Source organism: Anarhichas minor, unplaced genomic scaffold (assembly GCF_050575085.1).
Source record: "Anarhichas minor isolate MPS153535 unplaced genomic scaffold, ASM5057508v1 ptg000011l, whole genome shotgun sequence".
Lineage (NCBI taxonomy): Eukaryota > Metazoa > Chordata > Actinopteri > Perciformes > Anarhichadidae > Anarhichas > Anarhichas minor.
Window position 1 is genome coordinate 8,592,350 of NW_027466457.1, and position 19,583 is coordinate 8,611,932.

Consider the following 19,583-nt stretch of genomic DNA (forward strand, 5'->3'; position numbering starts at 1 on the left):
TGAGTTGGACTTTTTTGTTATTATTTCCTACCATCTCTTGACCTACTAGAATCATCTTGTGAGCCCATGTAAGGGTCAAGACCCCCACTTTGGGAACCACTGCACTACACAGATGTTTTCTTTCTTTCGTTCACTGTGAGATTGTTTTAAATAGGACCTTGAAACACATACTGTATAAGCTTTCTATTTGACAATACGCAATCTGTACGACAATCTGTCTTCCGTCTGACACTTAAACTTTCACTCAACAAGCCTAAAAGTATTTTTTTCCGTGAGTCACCACAGGGAGGCAGTGTGCTGTCAACGCTCCTCTTGCTCAATCGCCACAATCTGTCGCCCCTGAACGCACTTTGAACACATTAAAAACTCATCTGACTTGTATTTCTGGCACTGTGGCAGCGGACACACCCAGAACGCTCTGTGGGCGTTTAGCCAACAGGTTTAATTTCTCATTAGAGAACACGCTGATGTCATGGTTTTTGGAATCAAACCAAATTATTGATAAATGACACAGTACCTAAAAAGGAGACATCCTCTTATTTTCTCTGTTTCTATGATATTCTTTCTTATTAGAAACACCTCTCGCTTCTCTGTAAAACGCATTGCAAGTCAACAGCAGCACATAATCCAAAACCAACACCTTTCTAAAATATTTAAACTAATGTTAACATTATAACCTCAATGAAGACAGAAGTTATTGCAGGACAGCTAGATGTACCCATGTACCAAATGTCCCTGGTGATGTATAAGAGCAACGTCAATGTTTGAACATAAAGTTAATCTTATCCAAATATCAAGTTTGTATATCAAAACGACTCATGAGTTTCTTTGCTCGTGAGCAAAGAAATTGCAGCCCTCCAACCTCCAAAAGAGGTTGGAGGGCTGCGGGTCCGTGTCCAGGGCCAAGTGCTTGTTAATTTAATTTGAGACTTGCCTATATTATCATTTTAAATAAGTCTAGAATAATAGTTTATATGCTCATATGATTTGTGTGTAAATATGTAATCTGGAGAATTTACCGGGACTGGTGAGGCAGTATTAGCAGGTGAGAGGAGAGCCAGGGCCCGCAAAGTGTGAGAGGCTCCACATCCAGGGGTGCGTGGACACTGGAGGACAGCCGACAGCGGGCACTCGGCCGTGGGCACCCCGCTGACCTCCCGCTGGCTAGCCGCGTGGCTATATCCCTCACACCCTGTGCAGCCTTCAGCAAGCATCACTATGCCCTGCTCCCCCACCAGAGAACCAGAGAGAGGTCGGCGGGTCCAAGGTCTTGTGGAGGGGCTTTACTCCGAAAACGTTAAAATACATTTTAAATTGGACATACATTTTCGTAAAACTACTAATATCAGAAGTGAATTCAATGATGAAATAGCAAATCAAAATTGTAAAATGTTCGGACCAGGTAGCCTACCTTCAGACTACGAGAACAAAAGCTCTCTTCCTGGGCCTGTTTACTTCGTGGTGCCGGTTAGCATTAAAATTAGGCTAACGTTAGCGTTTAGCAACGGCCTGGAGGGATACAGCCAAGCAGACGCAGGGTAGGGGCAGGTCGTAAGGGCGCCAAGCTAATTAGTTTAGACTCTGCCACATATAACCAATTGCCTGTAAATTCAGGACCCGAGTCAATCTGAGTGGCCGAGCACATCTGGTACCTACAGGGGCATCTTCCCTGGGTTTGGGGGGGGGGGGGGGGGGGTGCCAGCGATGCCCTTTTACAAGATTTTACAATTATTTTTATGATAACAAAGTTCTAGTCAGTAGTCTATTTTATTACCTTATACATGTGTTTACTTGGGCATACTTGTATACATATTAATATCCAAATTACATTTATATTAAAATATCTATATGTGAAAGAACTCTTTGCAGCACTTTATATTTTGGCATCACTCGTCTGATGTTTACCCTCATGTTCTGATTTGGGCCATGAAGACACTTGGCCCTCTATAACAGCTCGAAATACATACTGTAGCTCCAAATCTTTAGCAGTATGTAAACCTTAAGTTGACGCGTGTTTCTGGTCTTTAGCACATAGCTCACACCGACGCCGCTCGTAGATGAAAGCAATACGTGTTTTATTGATCCAATTTCCTTCGTACAAGTCAGTCAATCAACTTCCTTTCTTCCTAAAAGTACGCTGATTACTTGGACATACTATCCACACTATCCACAGGTTATCCACAACTTAATCCACGTACATCGTTCCATAACACGGTTCATAACACGGTTCATAACACGGTTCATAACACGGTTCATAACGGTTCATAACACGGTCGGAAAACTGTGCGGCTCCATACTGCTTCAGATATTACTCACAACTGTCCGTAACTGTCGCAAAGTGACCTTAAAGTGACAGTTGTCTGTCACTTACATGTATTTCTTACTATAACAAATTATAACGACATCCTTGTAACATTCAAAGTAGAAACAGATGTGATTAAAGTTAAACATGTAAATACAAGTGAATATTTAGCAGCACATTGAATTTGGCTCTTACACATACTAAACATATATTCATCCTCTTGGTTAATTTATATTTTTCTTCTTTTACGAGAAATTTGGCACAGAAAAAGAACAGAGTTACTTAATTTAAGGCTGCAAAACATGGTCAAATACAGTGGGTTTTAAATGCTCTATATCTGTGATTGGTGTTCACAGTACTTTTTATGAAACATACCTTAAACCTAAAAAAAAAAGTATATTTGGAGGTCTAACAAAGAAATAACTGACTCCAAACATAAGTAACAAAAAAATATACATTTTTTTATATTTAGGGCATAACTATAAAAAATGAAATATTTCCTTGGGTTTAATAACGATGCTTTATAAGTCGTGTGCTGTCTTGCGTCTCTTTCAGTGGGGTTCTTTTACATGTCTGTGCCCAGGGACCTATTGTCTCATAATCCGTCTACTGAAACCACCGTGTTTGTGTCTCTTTCTACGTTTAAAAAAATCCTTTTACTTAATATTATTTTGTAGTAATATTTTTATAATGTAATGTTTGGGTGACCACCTACTTTACGTCCTGTAGTGTATCTTCAGACATTACATCACAGAAAGACGGTTGGCTCCTTACGCTCGAGACGTTAGACAGAGCAAGGGTGTCACTCTCGCTCCCTGGTGCAATCACTTTCTCTGACGCACACACACACACACACACACACACACACACTGATCTGAGTCAACCTTTAGGCTGATGTCTGTCACTCTGTCTGTCTCTGAACTGGGCTGGGAATCCAGTAAAACAGCTGCTCGGATGCTATGAACTGTTTCGACTGAGTGAGTCATCAATGAACTGTTGCAACATGCAAAAAAAACAGCACTGATGTTAAATCACACGCCATTAATAAAATGTATTGTGCAAAATTATAATACAAAACCCTCCCACAGTTACATTTTAGAAAAGAAATAGCTTTTTTAGTAGAAAAGCAGAATCACAACTGAAATAGAACTTGTCTTTCTGACTCGTCCTTTCTGACTGTCACAGTCTCACTGTGACAGTCAGACTGTCGTCTACACACCCTGGGGTGTCAACCTCTCATTTGACTCATCTCTTTGTTTTTGCATACCTGCAAAGGAAAGTGCTATTGTGAATTTGAGGGCGGTGACTGTGGCTATATCTTTTGATACTTTCTAATATCCCACCAGATCAGATCACTCGGTGCACTTCATCACAGAGGAGAACATCTACAATCAATCACAGCATCCATGGTAATGGTGAGTCAAAATATGTGATTTAATTTTTCATATTTATACAAGATTGATCTTTTTTTTGCATCTGTTTTGAATAATCAAGTAAAATGAATTTCACTGAGAACGTTAGTTACCATCTCAGACTCCCTGAGACATTAAGTGCCGGCTTGTGAAGCTGTGATTGATTGTTTCTACTCACAAACATACAATGAAGGGGAAGTCAGTGTGAACAGATTTGGAAGGACTGTGAAGAAATATGTGCAAAAGTAAAAGATGATTTTTCAGTTAAACACGGAGCAGATAAGCAGAGGAAGGATGCTTCTATAGATCTGCTTCTGCATCCAATTCAGTGTAAACAAGGGAAATGATTGGCTGATTGAATAACCTTTAGAAAGACTGCGGTTCATCTTTTTCTGCTCAGATGCACCCAAACAAAGGAAGGCAGGCAGAAAATAATCATAGTCAGAATCAGCTTCTAATAAAGATTAGAAGAGATATTTATTCATACTTGAGTCCATTTAGAGGTGTTTAATCTGCTCCAATGGTGACTTGTTCTAGCCTCACAGGTAGATGCAGACATGCAGCATGTATCATGTACTCTTCCCACGGTTTCTATTGCTTTCATATTGGCTGCAGTGACTCACAGTTGCTAAGCTCAAATACAACAAACCAGATAACACAAAGGTGTGGCTCCACCTTAATAATAGAGTGAGGCTGTGCCACACCTTGTTACAGTCCTCCATTCATACCTAACATCAACATTAAACCTAATATCGGGTACATGTGTTAAAACATCATTGACTAAACTCTCTAACTACGTAAAGCTCAAAGGCCTTTACTGCTGCATACTGAAGCATAAAGTGCATGCGATGTACCTGTATTTACCTAATTATTACAGATTCAAAAAGATAAGCAATTTCCTTGTTGAATAAACTAATATATAAAACTAAACAGCCAGTGGTGGAAGAAGTAGCAATACCACAGTGTAAAAATACTCTGAAAGTGCTGGTAAAAGTAAATTGAAGCATAACAATATACTTAAAGTAGTAATACAAATTTAAATACTCATTATGCAGAATGGCCCATTTCAGAATAAAACATGTCACTGGATCATAACGGGATTCAAACCCGCTGGGGTAAGTGTAGAAGAGTAGAAGTAGCCTATAAAGTAGCATAAAATGTAAATACTCAAGTAAACCTCAGAATTGAACTACTTACTTACAGTACTTGTATGTATGTTACATTCCACCACTGTAAACAGCAGAATTGTAACACTGGATGACATGTGTTATCATAGTGTTAATGAATAAGCCCTGTCCTATTTAACTCGATTATTAACTTGGATGTGACTCCACTTACCACAGGTATTTGACCTGGTTTATCCACACTGTCATTTCCTGTTGAACTCTGTTACATGATGGATTTTAATTTCTAATCTATTTTAATGGTGATGTTACATTCATGTATTTAACTATTTTTTTAAATGTAACTTTACATAATAAAAATCGACTTAATGTTCCATAAAAGTTTATTTTAACAATGTTTACATAACACCATTGTTTTCAGGCCGTCTGTTAAAATGAAATAGGTAATGCAAGGAGAAACAACTTAATTAATATTATTACTGAGTAAGAACATTTTCAGGTATTTTCCAATTGAATAAACCCTCACAAACATTTTGAAGTCCATTTTAAAGCCATACTTTTTTTATAATTTCCAATTGAGATATCTTTGGCAGATGTAATCATAAATGCTAAGCTACATTGTTTTTTGTTGTGTGTTTTTTTGTGGAGGACAGACAATTGCTATATGGTTTTATGAGAGGACTAATTATACAACTTAAAAAAATAAAAAACAGAGAGACTAATTCCAGGAAGTTATGCAACGCTAAGGGACTGCCGTAAAACCCCAAAGAAGAAGAAAAAGAGCACCTGCGAGTCAGGTAGGTGCTTAGGTCTGGGTCCACTGACTCTGAGGCTCCACCTCCTGCTGATGTTCAGCTCTCTCTGAGCGCCTCTCTCGTGCGCCTTTCAGACACTTTCAGTCGCGCAATCAACCTGCCCGCACCACGGTTTCTTTCCTGGCGCCCTACTTGCGTCGTCTTCTTAACTTTACACCATGAGTGTTGTGAACTCAGAGAACGTGTTTTTGTCCGCTATACAGCCGAACACCTCCGTCACCACTTATGGATTCCCGTCCGAGATCCAGCTCGGGAACGGGGGCACCATGTCGGACGAGATGGCCAGAGCGCGGCGCGTGCACCAGCAGGTCCAGATGAGAATGGCGGAGAAGTCCACACTTCCGCGTCAGAATGGATCGGCCTCGCAATACGCCACGTCAGGTAAACATCAAAAAGTGTTTTGCATTGTATCACTTTCACGAGGAACTGTGCTGGCTGTATGTTCTGCTTCATGAAAGTATTTCCGCGTGAAGAGCGCAGCATGAGCTGACAAGTGACTTGAGCTCAGTAGGTAAAACCAGTCTGAGCCCCCCCCCCACAGGTTCAGGTGAAGGTGTCTGACATTATAGTGCTGGGTTTATAGCCTAATGATAACATATCACTTATCTGTTGATTGGGAATTGAAACTCATATATCTTCAGTCAGACCTGTTTCCTTTGGCCAATACTCAAAATCGCTGAAATAACATGTTGGGTGGGTTTTTGGATTGGGCTCCAGTGCATCAATTCTTGCTTTAAACATTACTTACCAATTGTTGCCTGACAAATTGATTACTCAACTAATTCTTTCAGCTATAACAAAAGTTTTTGTTTATTTTACGACAACCAATTTCAGTATTCCCCGGAAGTGACTCATATCAGAGTAGAGTGTGCATGCACCAATACACCAATACACCAGGTGTGTGTGCGCTGTTTTTTCCTGCATGTTTGTCCCTGTTGCATTCCTGTGGGCCATGTCAGCTCATCTGGGAATTTGTCCACTCAGCTGCTCAGCAGAAGAAGCTGAAGCCTCAGCGGTGATCTTACAGCTCTGTATGAGGTGAACGTGCACATGACAAAGGGTTAATGTGTAACAGGCTCAAACAAGGGCTGCTTTCATGAACTTCCCTGATAGCAAGCCAAGGTGAAAGCCTCCCTCTGTGGGATTGGGTTTCAGGTCTTACTCAGCTTTAAGAGGTGAGGGTTGAAGAGATACCTGAGAGATGGTTGTGTTGTGTTGTGTTATCTGTTCAAAGCAGACGCATTGTCAAAAGGTGTCTGTCTGAGTCGTCTTGGCACGCAGACAAAGTCAGCCAAGGTGGGATTGTTATGTAAGCAGCAGGGAGACTCCCTCAGATGAAATTAATAGTTTCCAGGAACTTTTTGATGCATAGTGACATTTCCTTCCCGTCTCATAATTGACTGCAGGGAACAGCTCAACATCAGCTTCTTGTGTTTATGGCCTTTGGCATTCTGGGTTGTGAGGAGGAATCTTGTTCTCACTTGTCTGGTTTGAGTATTTCCCCAGTAGGCTAACTGTCTCAAAGGGAAAAATAAACATACTGTTCGTGCCGCTTTAAATTCGGGAATTCAGAGGGACATGCATGTCTGCTAAATGAGTCACTGTCTGTTCTTTACCTCCATTATGTTTGTCAAAGACTTCAGCCTGACATGTATGAAAAACTAGGCTGAGCTTGATTTTGTACACTGTTATCTCTGCCTGTCTGTTGCCCTGTCCTTTGCCGGCAGTAAAACAAACAGTCACAAAATGCTGCCACGTCATATTCATCGTCTTTTGAAACCTGTACAAGAGGCAGAGAAGAATTGCTAACAACACAACAGGGAATGCTGCCATTTTAGTGGTTCGTGGCTTCAGAAGAGCTCATTATGAATGAACGCACACATGAGGAGAGCACCCAGAGGATTCTGCAAGGAATGCCTCCTCTCCTGTATTTAAATGCTAGTCCATGTATGGACTAATTTGTGTTCACAAATGGGCAAGTCTCGGCAGAAGGTGAGAGCAGATAATAATGTGTTTTGACATTTTGGCTTCATGAACAAAGTCATTATTTCAAAAGACAACAGATGATTAAAAAAAAGTGTGTTTTCTGTGTGCTGCAAAGGTGTGTTGGGCGTTGCCGAGTTGGCTCTTTCTCTTCTACACCAACTGGTTTGGTGTGTGTGTGTGCGCGCGTGTGTGTGTGTGTGTGTGTGCACTACACTCACACACTTGTGCGGTTAAAGTCACGCATATGAACCTGTCTTTGGTTTTTGATAAATTCGTTAGGTGTGCGTGTTCCATCGAGACAAAGAGTTTAGTCAGTTTTGAATGGTTATCAGTGCACCCGGAGCATTGGCTCGAGCCTCGTGTCAGAACATGTTGCACATCTTCGAACACTGAATGCTAGCAGTGTGGCTGTAAAAATTGTAGTCAGTCCATTGGATTGCAATGACATTGTTGTACAGTGTTCATGGCAAAGAAATGTGTGTTTTTGTTTTGAAACACAAGACTAAAAATCAACAGGATTACATTTTAATTGTTTTCCGTGATTGTGTTGTTATGTGCAGTAACACCACCAAAGGTCAGGCTTGACTTGATGCTGTGTTATTTATGTATGGGTTAGATCTTAATGATCACTTGACACAACTAACACCATTAAAGGTGTTCTTCTCCGGTATTATCAAAATAGCCAACGTTGTTCTGCTTCTACGTGATTACAAAATGACATTAATCAGTGTGTTGAGAAATGTAAAATGCTGAAAAATAGATGATGAATTTCAAATGGGGAAAAATGCAACTCCCTACATTTGTCATTGCTGAAAGGTCACAACAAGTATAAAACAAAAATAGGCATTTGTCAGCTGAGTCTACTTCCACAATAAAGACAAATGGAAACTCTTTACTTGCAAAAAGTGAAACTATTTATCACCACTTCTGATGCATACATTTCAACAAAAGCGCACACAGAACAAAAGATGAATAGAGTAGCTCTCACACTACATTCAGATGTGTGGGCAACACATTTCAAGCACAACGAGACGGCACTTTTTCCAATCAAAGAGCTTCCATTTGTTTTTGTGTTGTTTCTGCCTGGACGTGTTTAGAAGCCAGCCACAGGATAAACGCATCAACTCTGCTGTGACGTTTTAGTCATCAAATCCCCATAAAGTGCTGATTTTTTTAAGTAACTTTTTAGCTGGATGTCATTTAAAGAGGTGACAAATAGACTGCTTGTTCTTATACGTGTTGTAGTCATTGCTCCTGCTCATACTGGCGTAAATAATATCTCTTTCTATTGTTGTTTTAAGACAGACTTGAAAAACTGTGAAGCTATCCTTTAAGGCTTGACATGTTAGAAAAAGCAAATACAAGTACAAAGACTTCACTGTATGTTTTAATTAATAGTTTACCTTGTACTGTATTAAAGGTGGAAACCAGTTTTAGTCTTTCAGTAAAGCTTCATTTTATGTGATATTGTTTGTGGTATTCATGTGTTATTCTGTCTCCCTGCTTCCTTCCAGAATACGGCGGTTCTTCTTCAGCTGTGAAATATCAAACCTATAACCCAAACTACAGCTCTAAATCCTCCTACATGTACTCGGGCTCCAAAACAATGGTGAGTACTGCAGCATTATGTCACTGTTTCAGCATCTATTCACACAGGTCGTGGACATATCCAGCTGATCATGTAATGTGCCATTTAAACGCTTTCACTGACTCTCTGCTGGTGCCACAGTGGGTCACCCAGGACACAGCATGTGTGGTATTTCACAGTACGCTGTGATGAGATCAGCTCAGGGTTTCAAGTCCACCCTCTAGATTCCTCCATTTTAGTGATTCAACAGGAAGCCATTGGCATTGTGCCACAGATGTTTGAGCTCTGAGCTTAAGATAAACCTGAAGCTGCCTTATTGAATTCATCCTGCTTTTCAATGTGTCCATATCTGATATTTGAGTCGATAATAATGCCCTTATCTTCTAAACAAATGCATGTTTGTATGAGGAATGGAAACTAATAGGAAAAAAATACTACCTTTACTTATACTAATACTTACCTTTGTTTCACATCAAATTTAGAAAACATTTTCGGCAATATGCTGTGACTCACAACAAATTCACCCACTCACACACAGTTCATCTGAACTCTGGTTACACATTTAACAGTTACTCCTCTTCCAAATTCTCAGGGTCCACCCGTATCCCAGAGGGCAGGCTTCACCAGCCAGTCTACTGGCCCAAATATGGCCCAGTTGCACAGGATCAGTGTCGGGGGTGGCAATGTTGTTGGAAGTGGGGGTGGGGGTGGTTTTTACCGAGAAGACATACGCATGGGCGGCTACAAAGGGGCCGCCAGGCAACAGAGCCGAATGGACCCAGAGATCCTCTCCATGCACGCAGTGCGGCAGCATACAGCGCAGGTGAGTCCCTGGATAATAGATGCCAGCGATGCCGGCAGTATGGTCTCCGACCGTGACGCCACTTTCAACCGCCAGTACGCTCAGAGCGCAGTCAACGGCTACGCTACCCAGATAAGGCAAGGAGGAGGCACCATGAACTTCCCGCCACCCATGAACCGATCTCTTAGTGGCACTCTTTCCCGCGGCGGAGGGATGACGGGCGACGGCGGGATGACGGGAGGAGAGGTGGAGTTCAACCAGCAACATTCCTTCAAAGGCCCAGCCCACCGCACTATCAGCAGGATTACAAACCGAAACCGTACAAGCATGGGCTCCATTTCTGGGCAGCAGATTATGCCAGGTGTGGGCACCTATGGTGGAGGGGGGGACGGAATGGACGGAGGAGGGTTCATAGTGTCCCCTGGTTCCCAGGCGAACCTAATGCAGCAGCGTAAGAGCAACATGTCCCGGGCCATGTCAGTCAGAAGCATGAAGAGTGTGGGCAGGGGCTACGACATCTACGATGGGCAGAGGGAGATGGGAAACAGCATGGCCAACCTTAGCGGGTGAGTCACTCAAATGACAACAAAGTCACCCATTCTTTCTGCTCACATTCACAACAGAGATGTTTTCATTTGCGTGTCCGCAAACAATCAAATCTTCAGTGTGTAATTTAGTGTAGATATATTCTAACGGTACCATCGTCAACAAATCCTAAGAAAAGACTAAAACCAACAATTAACTGATCCTACTAATGAGTATGGTTTGTGGAGGCAAAGCCCGATAAGCAGAAGCTTAATCCTCTGTGCTTAAGAGAGCCTCTGAAAACACAACAACGAGCCACCCTTTTGTACTGACATGTCCCTTCTTTACGAGTGAAATGGGCATGCAGTTTATCTTGAGTCAGTCCCACATTCACCGTCCAGCTGCGGTAGATACTCACTTGCACACAAAATGTGTCGTTATCCGCTGCTGAAAATGTTTGAGTAACGCCTGCTAAAAAACGACAAAATTAAACTTGATGTCTCTGTGTATTTTTTAAGCTTCATGTCTTCAATAGGAACAAATGGGTTTGTGCTTGTGAAGCAAAGACAGGGTACAGAGATACGAAAGCATTGAGAGACAGACAAAAACATCATTGCTTTGAGTCTTTTCATTGGATTTCTTGACGAAAAGAAAAATACGGAGTCATGCCGTCCTTATCCTTTAATTAGTTTAAAATACACAATGACACAGATCAGTGATATTCTAGTGAATGTGATACACCAGTATGATGACGTCACTGCTTTCATGTGTCAGGAGGTTTTAGTGAGGGAGTGCGTGATATGAGCAGTGTATTTCATAAGAGCTGTGCATTGGGAGGTGGCTCCTTAGTTGCAGGACTGGTTTTGGGTGTGGCAGCTCAGTCCCAGGCCTCACATTTCACACATCCCACAGCGTGTGGTGAGCCAAGCGGATTCACAGAGCACTGTGTGTTTTGGAAGAAATACAACAAGCTGAATTTTTGCAGACAACAAACAAATCATCCATGAATAATTACTGTTGGTTTTCATTCAAACATCCAAAATACATATTTTATAACACCATACATGTCATCAGGGGGCCATCATTGAAATGTTTTAGATTTTTTTTGGTTGAATTTGTTCATTTGCTCCTTGCTAGGATCACCTCCTTGGACATGCCCACCGCAGTGCAAAACCTGACAGAGCCCGACAATGAGCTGCAGGTCCTGGGTGCCGCCTACATTCAACATGAGTGTTACAATGACAGCGAGGCCAAAGACGAGGTAGCTCAAACTGATTAAACTGTGTGGTTAGATTTCCTCTGGGTTTTTCTTCTCTGCAATCCCTGATTGAGAAACTCAGTCGTGAAAGTTGTTTTCCTTTAAACGATGGGTGTTTCTCCATTTCTGATGTCATAGAGAAGCAGTTGTGTCTGCTCCAGTTCATTTTTATCATCACTGTTAACATACCTGGACTCTGCCCCGTACAGGTGTTGATTGGCAGACATACAATATAGAGATTACAACTCTTATTTTATGTGACAGGCAGCTTATTCGCTCACAGTTTGGCCATGTGCTTTTAGCTTGTTGAGGTTATCTTTAGCTCTGAGGATGCATCTCTTGTGACTTTGTTTAGAGTCAGTATTTAAAGAGTTTAACGAAATGAGATCCAGATGATTTAATAGTTTGATATTTGGGTAAATAAACACATTTGCTTCCTTGCTGAGAGGTAGATGAGAAGCTTGATACCACTGTTTGTGCAGCAAATCAGCCAGCAGCCGGTTATCTTAGCTTAGCATAAAGACTGGAAACAGCTGGAGTAACTGGAGTTACCAAAACAGTAAATATCCTAAGCGGAATGTTTTTCCTGCCACTTTGTTTCTAGGTGCGTCGCTTGAAGGGCATCGGTGAGCTGGTGAAGCTGTTCAACAGCGACAACCAGGAAGTGCAGCGTTATGCCACTGGTGCCACACGCAACCTCATCTATGAGAACATGGACAACAAGGTGGCCCTGATCGAGGAGGGCGGCATCCCACAGCTGGTCGAGGCACTCAAAGATTCTGATGACGAGCTCCACAAAAACATCACTGGTAGGAGTTGGCAGAGTTGGTCTCAGACTGCATGTTTTGGACTTTTTCCTCGTGTAGAAATGAATGTAAATTAGTTGGTCACAATATTTGGATGCAACATAATCTAGACAGCAGTGTCCTTGAAATTCTTTGAGCAAACAGTAGCCTTTGAGATTGATATTATTTAGCAGCAAACAAACAGGAGGACGGTGGCAAGCTGTAGCTAGTCACTTATACAAGAATCCGCAGATTATGAGCATTTACTGTAACTGAATTAAAGTTTGAGATCGTTTCGTAATTTCAGAGGAGATGTGAGCGATGTTCTTTTATTCAGTAGAGTGTTGTTGTTTTTCAGTACTCGACATTAATGTTAGTTGGTCATTCACAGTTCAAGTCTACATAGGTTTCCAGTTGACTCAGCCCCCTCACCCTTCAGCACTCATGCATTCTCACACGTTCATACTCTGTCATTATTCACAATTATCTGCTGTCAGCAGAACCGGCAAACATACTTTCTCATAAAATGAACGCTGAAATTTAGAAAATCGATGTTGCAAGAACTTCATAGTGTGGAGATTTGTATGACATGTAGTGCGTCTGAGTACGCAGAGTCAAAGGTGGATGAGGTGGAGCTGCAGGCTTTTATATAGGGTGTGTGAGAAGGAGGGATAAAGGAGTGTTTGGGAGTTGTCTGGGCCTGTGAACAGTATATCCACTCCCTTTATGACTGATGGCCTTTGTGCCGTTACATCTTGATTTGTATCAGCTGGCCAAAGGGGGAATAACAACTGTAGTTGTGCACCTTTTTTTGGGTAGTCTGCCAAAATGTCTGGTATTGTTCCTGTCTGAGCAGGAGCAATACCAGACAGAGATGTCCAAGTTCAACATTTTGGGAAGTACACTTGTTTTTTTCCTTGCGTTGAGTTAGATCAGAAGATTGATACCACTCTGTGTGAGAGTGGTATCAGTCTTCTCATCTAACTCTCAGCAGGAACACGACTAAGCCAACTTACCAAAATGTCTTCAAGGAACACGGTGTAGGATGTAGGGGGTTATAATTGCACAAATTTAAAATAGTATCCATAACTGCGTTTTAATAAGTGTATAATCACCTGAAACTAAGAATAATTGTGATTTTGTTATGGATAGAATGAGCTGTTATATCTACAAAGAGAGCAGGTCCTCTTCATGGAGTCCTCCACGTTGCACTGCCATGTTTCTACAGTAGCCCAGAACGGACAAACCAAACGCTGGCTCTCTAGAGAGTGCCTTTTGCGTTTTTACATTACCTAAAAACCACCGTAGCTCTCCGACACACTTGGGTTGTTCAGTTGGATGCAATCTGCCACCTTAACACTAGATGCAACTAAATCCCACACACTGCTCCTTTAAAACTGAGGTTACTGTAAAATAATGGTAATCTCCATTACATAAGCTACATATATATATATGCAAAATGAAGCATACATGTCAGTTTTGTTGACTGTCCACTGGTGTGTATGTGTGCAGGTATCCTGTGGAACCTTTCATCCAAAGACAACCTGAAGGAGAAACTGGCCAGGGAGACACTTCATGAGCTGACTGACAAGGTCCTCATCCCTCTGACAGGCAGTGGAGAATCTGAGAGCATCCATCAGTCTGCCTCTGAGGCAGACATCTTCTACAACACCACAGGATGCCTCAGGTGCATCTCACATATCCATGTCTTCTCTCTGTGGTTGCAGCATGCTCCTTTGTTAAAATACATTTCTGCATCTGCTTTTTCTCCCATGATCACATTTGCATTTTGGGAACTTGTTCTGGCAGGACACACTAAGTCAAGCATCAGCTCACAGCCATTGGAGCATTTAGCATACCCATCACTTTTTACTGTTTACAAAAGCCTGCATCACTCCAGCCTCCAGATGCTTTGGCTCGGCTTTGTTTATGTGCGCACTGGAGGGTGTTTATCTCCAAATGAATCACTACTGTTTTTTGTTTTTTTTGCAATGCTCTCTGCATTATATTTATCATGCAGCAAAGTGCAAGGAGTAGAAACTCACTCCGAAGCCAAACTGTACGGCATTCTCTATTTGCACCCTCTGGTTGAAGTAAAAACATGTATTATTCATGATTTTACCTGAAATATCTCTCTGACCACACCCTTGCTCTGTGTGTGCTCAGGAATATGAGCTCTGTGAACGAAAAGACCCGTCAGCAGATGAGAGACACACATGGACTGGTGGACTCTTTGGTGACCTACATCAAGGCCTCCCTTGATGACAGCAAGACAGAAGACAAGGTGAGACAAGACCAGATGGAGCTGAATTCAAGCTGCTGTTTCACACCAAGGCTTGTGTATTTATTTGTCTGTGTGTGTGTTTTTCTTAGGGGCTGGAAAATTCAGTGTGTGTCTTGAGGAACCTCTCCTACCAGCTTTACAGTGAGATGCCTCCATCTGCTATGATGCGCCTGGAAGGACCAACCAGAGGTCAGGACTCAGGGAAGGGCGAAGCCATTGGTTGCTTTACGCCTCAGAGCCGGAAAGCCAAAAATGTAAGCATACGTCAGATTTATCCCTCAGCTTTTTGTGTGTACAGACCAGATTCACTTGTCTCAACAATGTCTCCTTGTCTCTTCCTTCCCCTGACAGAGAAAGAACCAGGATCTCTCCACTTTCACCGAGGTTGCTCGGGTGCCAAAGGGCGTGGAGTGGCTGTGGCACCCACAGATAGTGGGTGTGTACAAACGTGTGCTGCATGATTGTGAGATCAACTCCACCACCCGCGAGGCAGCTGCCGGAGCGCTGCAGAACATCACAGCTGGAGACAAGAGGGTAAGCAGCAGAGTTTTCAGTTCGCCTGTAAAAAGTATTCAAATGCAACGATCTTTTATAAGTTTGTCCAATATTTACTTTGTCCCTCTTTGTCCCTGCAGTGGGCTTCTGTGCTGAGCCAGGTGGCTCTGGAGCAGGAGCGCATACTGCCAGTGCTGCTGGACCTCCTGCGTACCAGCAATGATCTGGAGCTGCGTTCTCTCACAGGCCTCCTCCGAAATCTGTCCCGCCATGTCAAGGATAAGAATGACATGGGTCAGTTCTTTTTTTTTTTTAATCCTTGTTAGATATAAATAACATTATGCTCTGAGCTACCTGTTAACAGAGTATACTTTTAATAACATAATAAAATGTGTTGTTTTATCACATTTTAGACTAATTCCAGTAATGGTCTAAAATACTTTTCTCACCACTGTTGTCCTGACCTCATGATATTAATCTTGAAACGTAAATAGCACTGAGATGATAGCATTTAAATTTAACTTGAAAAGCATTCATCGGAATTTATGTGGTATTCCTTTTTGGAAATTTAGTTAGTTTACGTGCAAATAAAAAAATTAATTCCACAGGACTGATAAATTCAGATCAGTCAAATGTTGATTGAATAATTCAAGTCAAGTAAAAAAATAATTTAGGTTAAATTCAGACACCAAAATCTAAGATACCCAGGGATATCCAGGATAAACAAATAAAGCCTGAATGGAATTAAGCAATCATCTGTCTATTACATTAAATTTGAATAATTAAAAAGTGAAAAACAAAACAAATAGCAGAATATCTATTTGAACTTTGGCGTAAATGTGTGTTCATGCAGGATCCCATTGCTAACGGGAATTATCTGATTGTAAATATAAATCTTAACCATGCTTCTTGGTTTATCCAGCTACAAAGGTGGTGAACAACCTGGTGACCAAGCTGCCTGATGATGGACACCAGAAGACGCCCTCCTGCGAAGTGACGGTCAACATCTGTGGTGTTCTCAATAACTTGGTGACCAGCAGCTCTTTAGCTGCCAGAGACATCGCCTACTTTGATGGCCTGAAAAAACTGAGCGGCATCAAGAACTCGCATGACAGCAGGTGAGCGGTTAAAGTGGAATCGATTTAACATGCCGAACTAGTTAATTGTGTACTTACCCTGATACAGACATTTGCACATTTTCATGACATTTGAGTTAAATGTTACATAGAATATTGCTGCCTATCTTCTGAAACAAGGTTATTTGTACCAAGCATTAACCTTGGATGAATCTGTTTTCACTAGCTCTGAGAAGATAAGAGCGGCCAAAGCGGCAGCCACCGTTCTCAGCAACATGTTCCAGTACAAGAAACTGCACAGAGACTACAAAGAGGTAATGGACTGAACTCGAGCTCTGCATGATCAAAGAAAACTGAGATCATCAATCAATCAATAATACATCAAAGATAAAGCATCAGTTTTGAAAGTAGTTGTTTTCTATAAGTCTATTGTGAGTTTCAGCAGCGTTTTTTAAGTGTTACTAATACCCCGATACTTTAGAAGGGATCATAATTAAAGTTATTGTGTATTATTGAACCATCAAATAACACAGGAGCAGATTTTAAACATAATAATTATGCTGAAAACACAGATGGCACTGTTATAGAATCACTTTAACAATGTCTTTAAGCATTACCAGCTTATATCAATGTATGACTATACTGCACTTTACATTGAGGGACTTAAAACTGTTCTCCTCACACAGTATTATTACTATATTTAATTCAGTATAAAAAATATATGAAAGACACACCAATATAAAACATGAGTAACTTTGTGCATATTTTTTAAATGACAGTTTACTCAGTTCAGTACAGAAATCTCTTTCTCAAGTGTCTCCTGGCCTCTAACACGGCAAGAACAACAAGTTGGATTCTGTATGTCATCTGCCGATTAAAAGTCAAAGCTCAGTGGAAACGTTTTCTCTTCATGGAGCCCCACCCTCATTCTTGTGTGTGTGTGTGTGTGTGTGTGTGTGTGTGTGTGTGTGTGTGTGTGTGTGTGTGTGTGTGTGTGTGTGTGTGTGTGTGTGTGTGTGTGTGTGTGTGTGTGTGTGTGTGTGTGTGTGTGTGTGTGTGTGTGTGTGTGTGTGTGTGTGTGTGTGTGTGTGTGTGTGTGTGTGTGTGTGTGTGTGTGTGAGATTCCTCTCTCCCCGCAATTCCCTCGTCAGTTGCTTGGCACAAGTTCAAAACCCATATATCTCTTGAAAGTTCACACTGCTGCTCCTACAACACACACACACACAAAGGCGTGTCCACGTCTTGGGCAGGTGCTTTCTGTCTTTTGCAGATCACGACTTGCCCCTACCAAGGGTGTGGTGTTCATCCAATTTCTTAACGTACAAGTCTCAACAGCACAACAAAAACGCCTTAAAACTTGTCTTGCATACACTTTTAAATTTAATTCCAAAATATCTGCACCACCAACTGTTACAAAAAAATATGTACAATCACAAAAACTTCTAAATCAAGGGAGCTTTTGTTTACACCTCTGTGGTGTACATTCTAATTAATGTTCGAATAAGAACACACTTTTTATGTGTTTTATGTCCGTGCACTGTTATAACACTATCTTTTTTGTTTCTTTGTGTTACAGAAAGGGTTTACAAGACCAGATTTTACGGATATGACGATGTAAAACAAAAATGAACGCCATACAAGTTCACTTCTGTAACAGTGATCAGGCCTGCACTCTAGCCGCCTGTGGGGTAAATAGACTTTTTATATTGTTCAAAGATAACGTAGATTCAGTTCTTATCTGCTATACTTTATGATGACAACCTGGACACACAAGTAATGGAGGATCTACGCGATGGAAAAGGACTTCTTGTGTATTTTTAACACTCGACGGACAGTTCAAGAAATGTGGATCTGGTACGCCGGACTATTGATGGACTCTGATACATGCAGAATGTGTGCACCTTAACCATTTACTCTTTTTGTTTGAACACTGTATGTTTTAGTTTGGAATCAGGGATGTCTTGTCTGTCAGAGCAACATTTATTCAGATGAAACCTTTTGTTTCTGCCAGTTGAGCAGCTGTTGATGGACACTATGGTGGACACTTGTGCCTTGTCTTCTCACTGTTGCACCTCAATCACAGCAGAAACGCCAAAAAGTGTATTTTTGTAAATATTGCTTCTTATTTTACACAGAAATCAAATGTTTTATATATTGCATTTACGTGCTTTTGGAGGGAGAAATGTGTGTTTATAAATGAGTCAAAATTATAACATAGTTATAATTGAATGTAAAGCACAGGAGATTTATATAAATGTGGATCTTTGATTCAGAAATCTGTTGATAATGATTATGCCTCTAAAGTCGACTTTTGTACTAGTTATGTGCTTTTTAAACTTTTTTAATCTTCTCATACAAAATGCTGATGAGTAACAATTGTAATCGCTTTGTCAAACAAAACTCCTGGAGTACCATGAGTTCACCAGGGGTGAAAAAGATACAATCCTAACTTTGATTTCATGATAGATACAGTATTTGTTCTGTAAGTGAGGTCTTATTGCTAGATCTATCGCTTCACATTTAGACCCCATTGAAAGATTTTTAGATTGATAAGTTTAATATTTTCATTCTATTTTATGAAACTTGTAAGAATTCATACGAATCTCTAAATCTATGATTCATAATTATTCCTGTCCTGAGGCATAAATGATGACCTTGTGTTTCTGTGTGGCTTCTCACTGTTTTATATTTGCTTTTGAGTTGTGTACATGCAGATGCATCATCTGGATACTTTTCAGCTAATAAAAGTTACAAATTTGGAAGTGAAATGTAATTTTTATGTATTTCTCATGCGTGTGCGCTGCAGCGTATGCTGTGACTATAACAGAGTGACACTAAGGTGGTGAAATGTCGGCCACTCCCTGTTTGCATATTTGCTCCTGCTCCGACAGGAACAATACCAGCCGTTCCCTGCTGCACCCTTATTTAGGCTCTTATTTCATTGCAGGTACAGTAATCATTATTACGTGAGGACAAAGATCATCAGCCCCTACAGAGAGAAATTACCGGGTATTTTGTCAAACTGCTTTATTAGCGTGACTGCTATGATAACAGTCTGTTTACATTACACACAGAAGTCTACCTGCACAGAAATGTCAAGAACTACGAGTTCTTCAGTCATGAGCGTTCCT

At 41.1% G+C, this 19,583-nt stretch overlaps 1 protein-coding gene across 1 annotated transcript; it reads left to right on the forward strand.

Moving 5' to 3' along the window:
- Positions 1–5,719: 5,719 nt before the first annotated feature.
- On the forward strand, positions 5,720–19,214 carry pkp3a (plakophilin 3a). Its single transcript, XM_076089230.1, has 13 exons — positions 5,720–6,034; positions 9,154–9,248; positions 9,820–10,595; positions 11,692–11,815; positions 12,417–12,621; positions 14,110–14,284; positions 14,764–14,881; positions 14,971–15,135; positions 15,233–15,415; positions 15,517–15,670; positions 16,299–16,494; positions 16,679–16,766; positions 18,029–19,214. Exons 1-13 carry the CDS (start codon positions 5,812–5,814, stop codon positions 18,068–18,070), a joined length of 2,544 nt encoding a protein of 847 aa, XP_075945345.1. The 5' UTR covers positions 5,720–5,811; the 3' UTR covers positions 18,071–19,214.
- Positions 19,215–19,583: the final 369 nt, after the last annotated feature.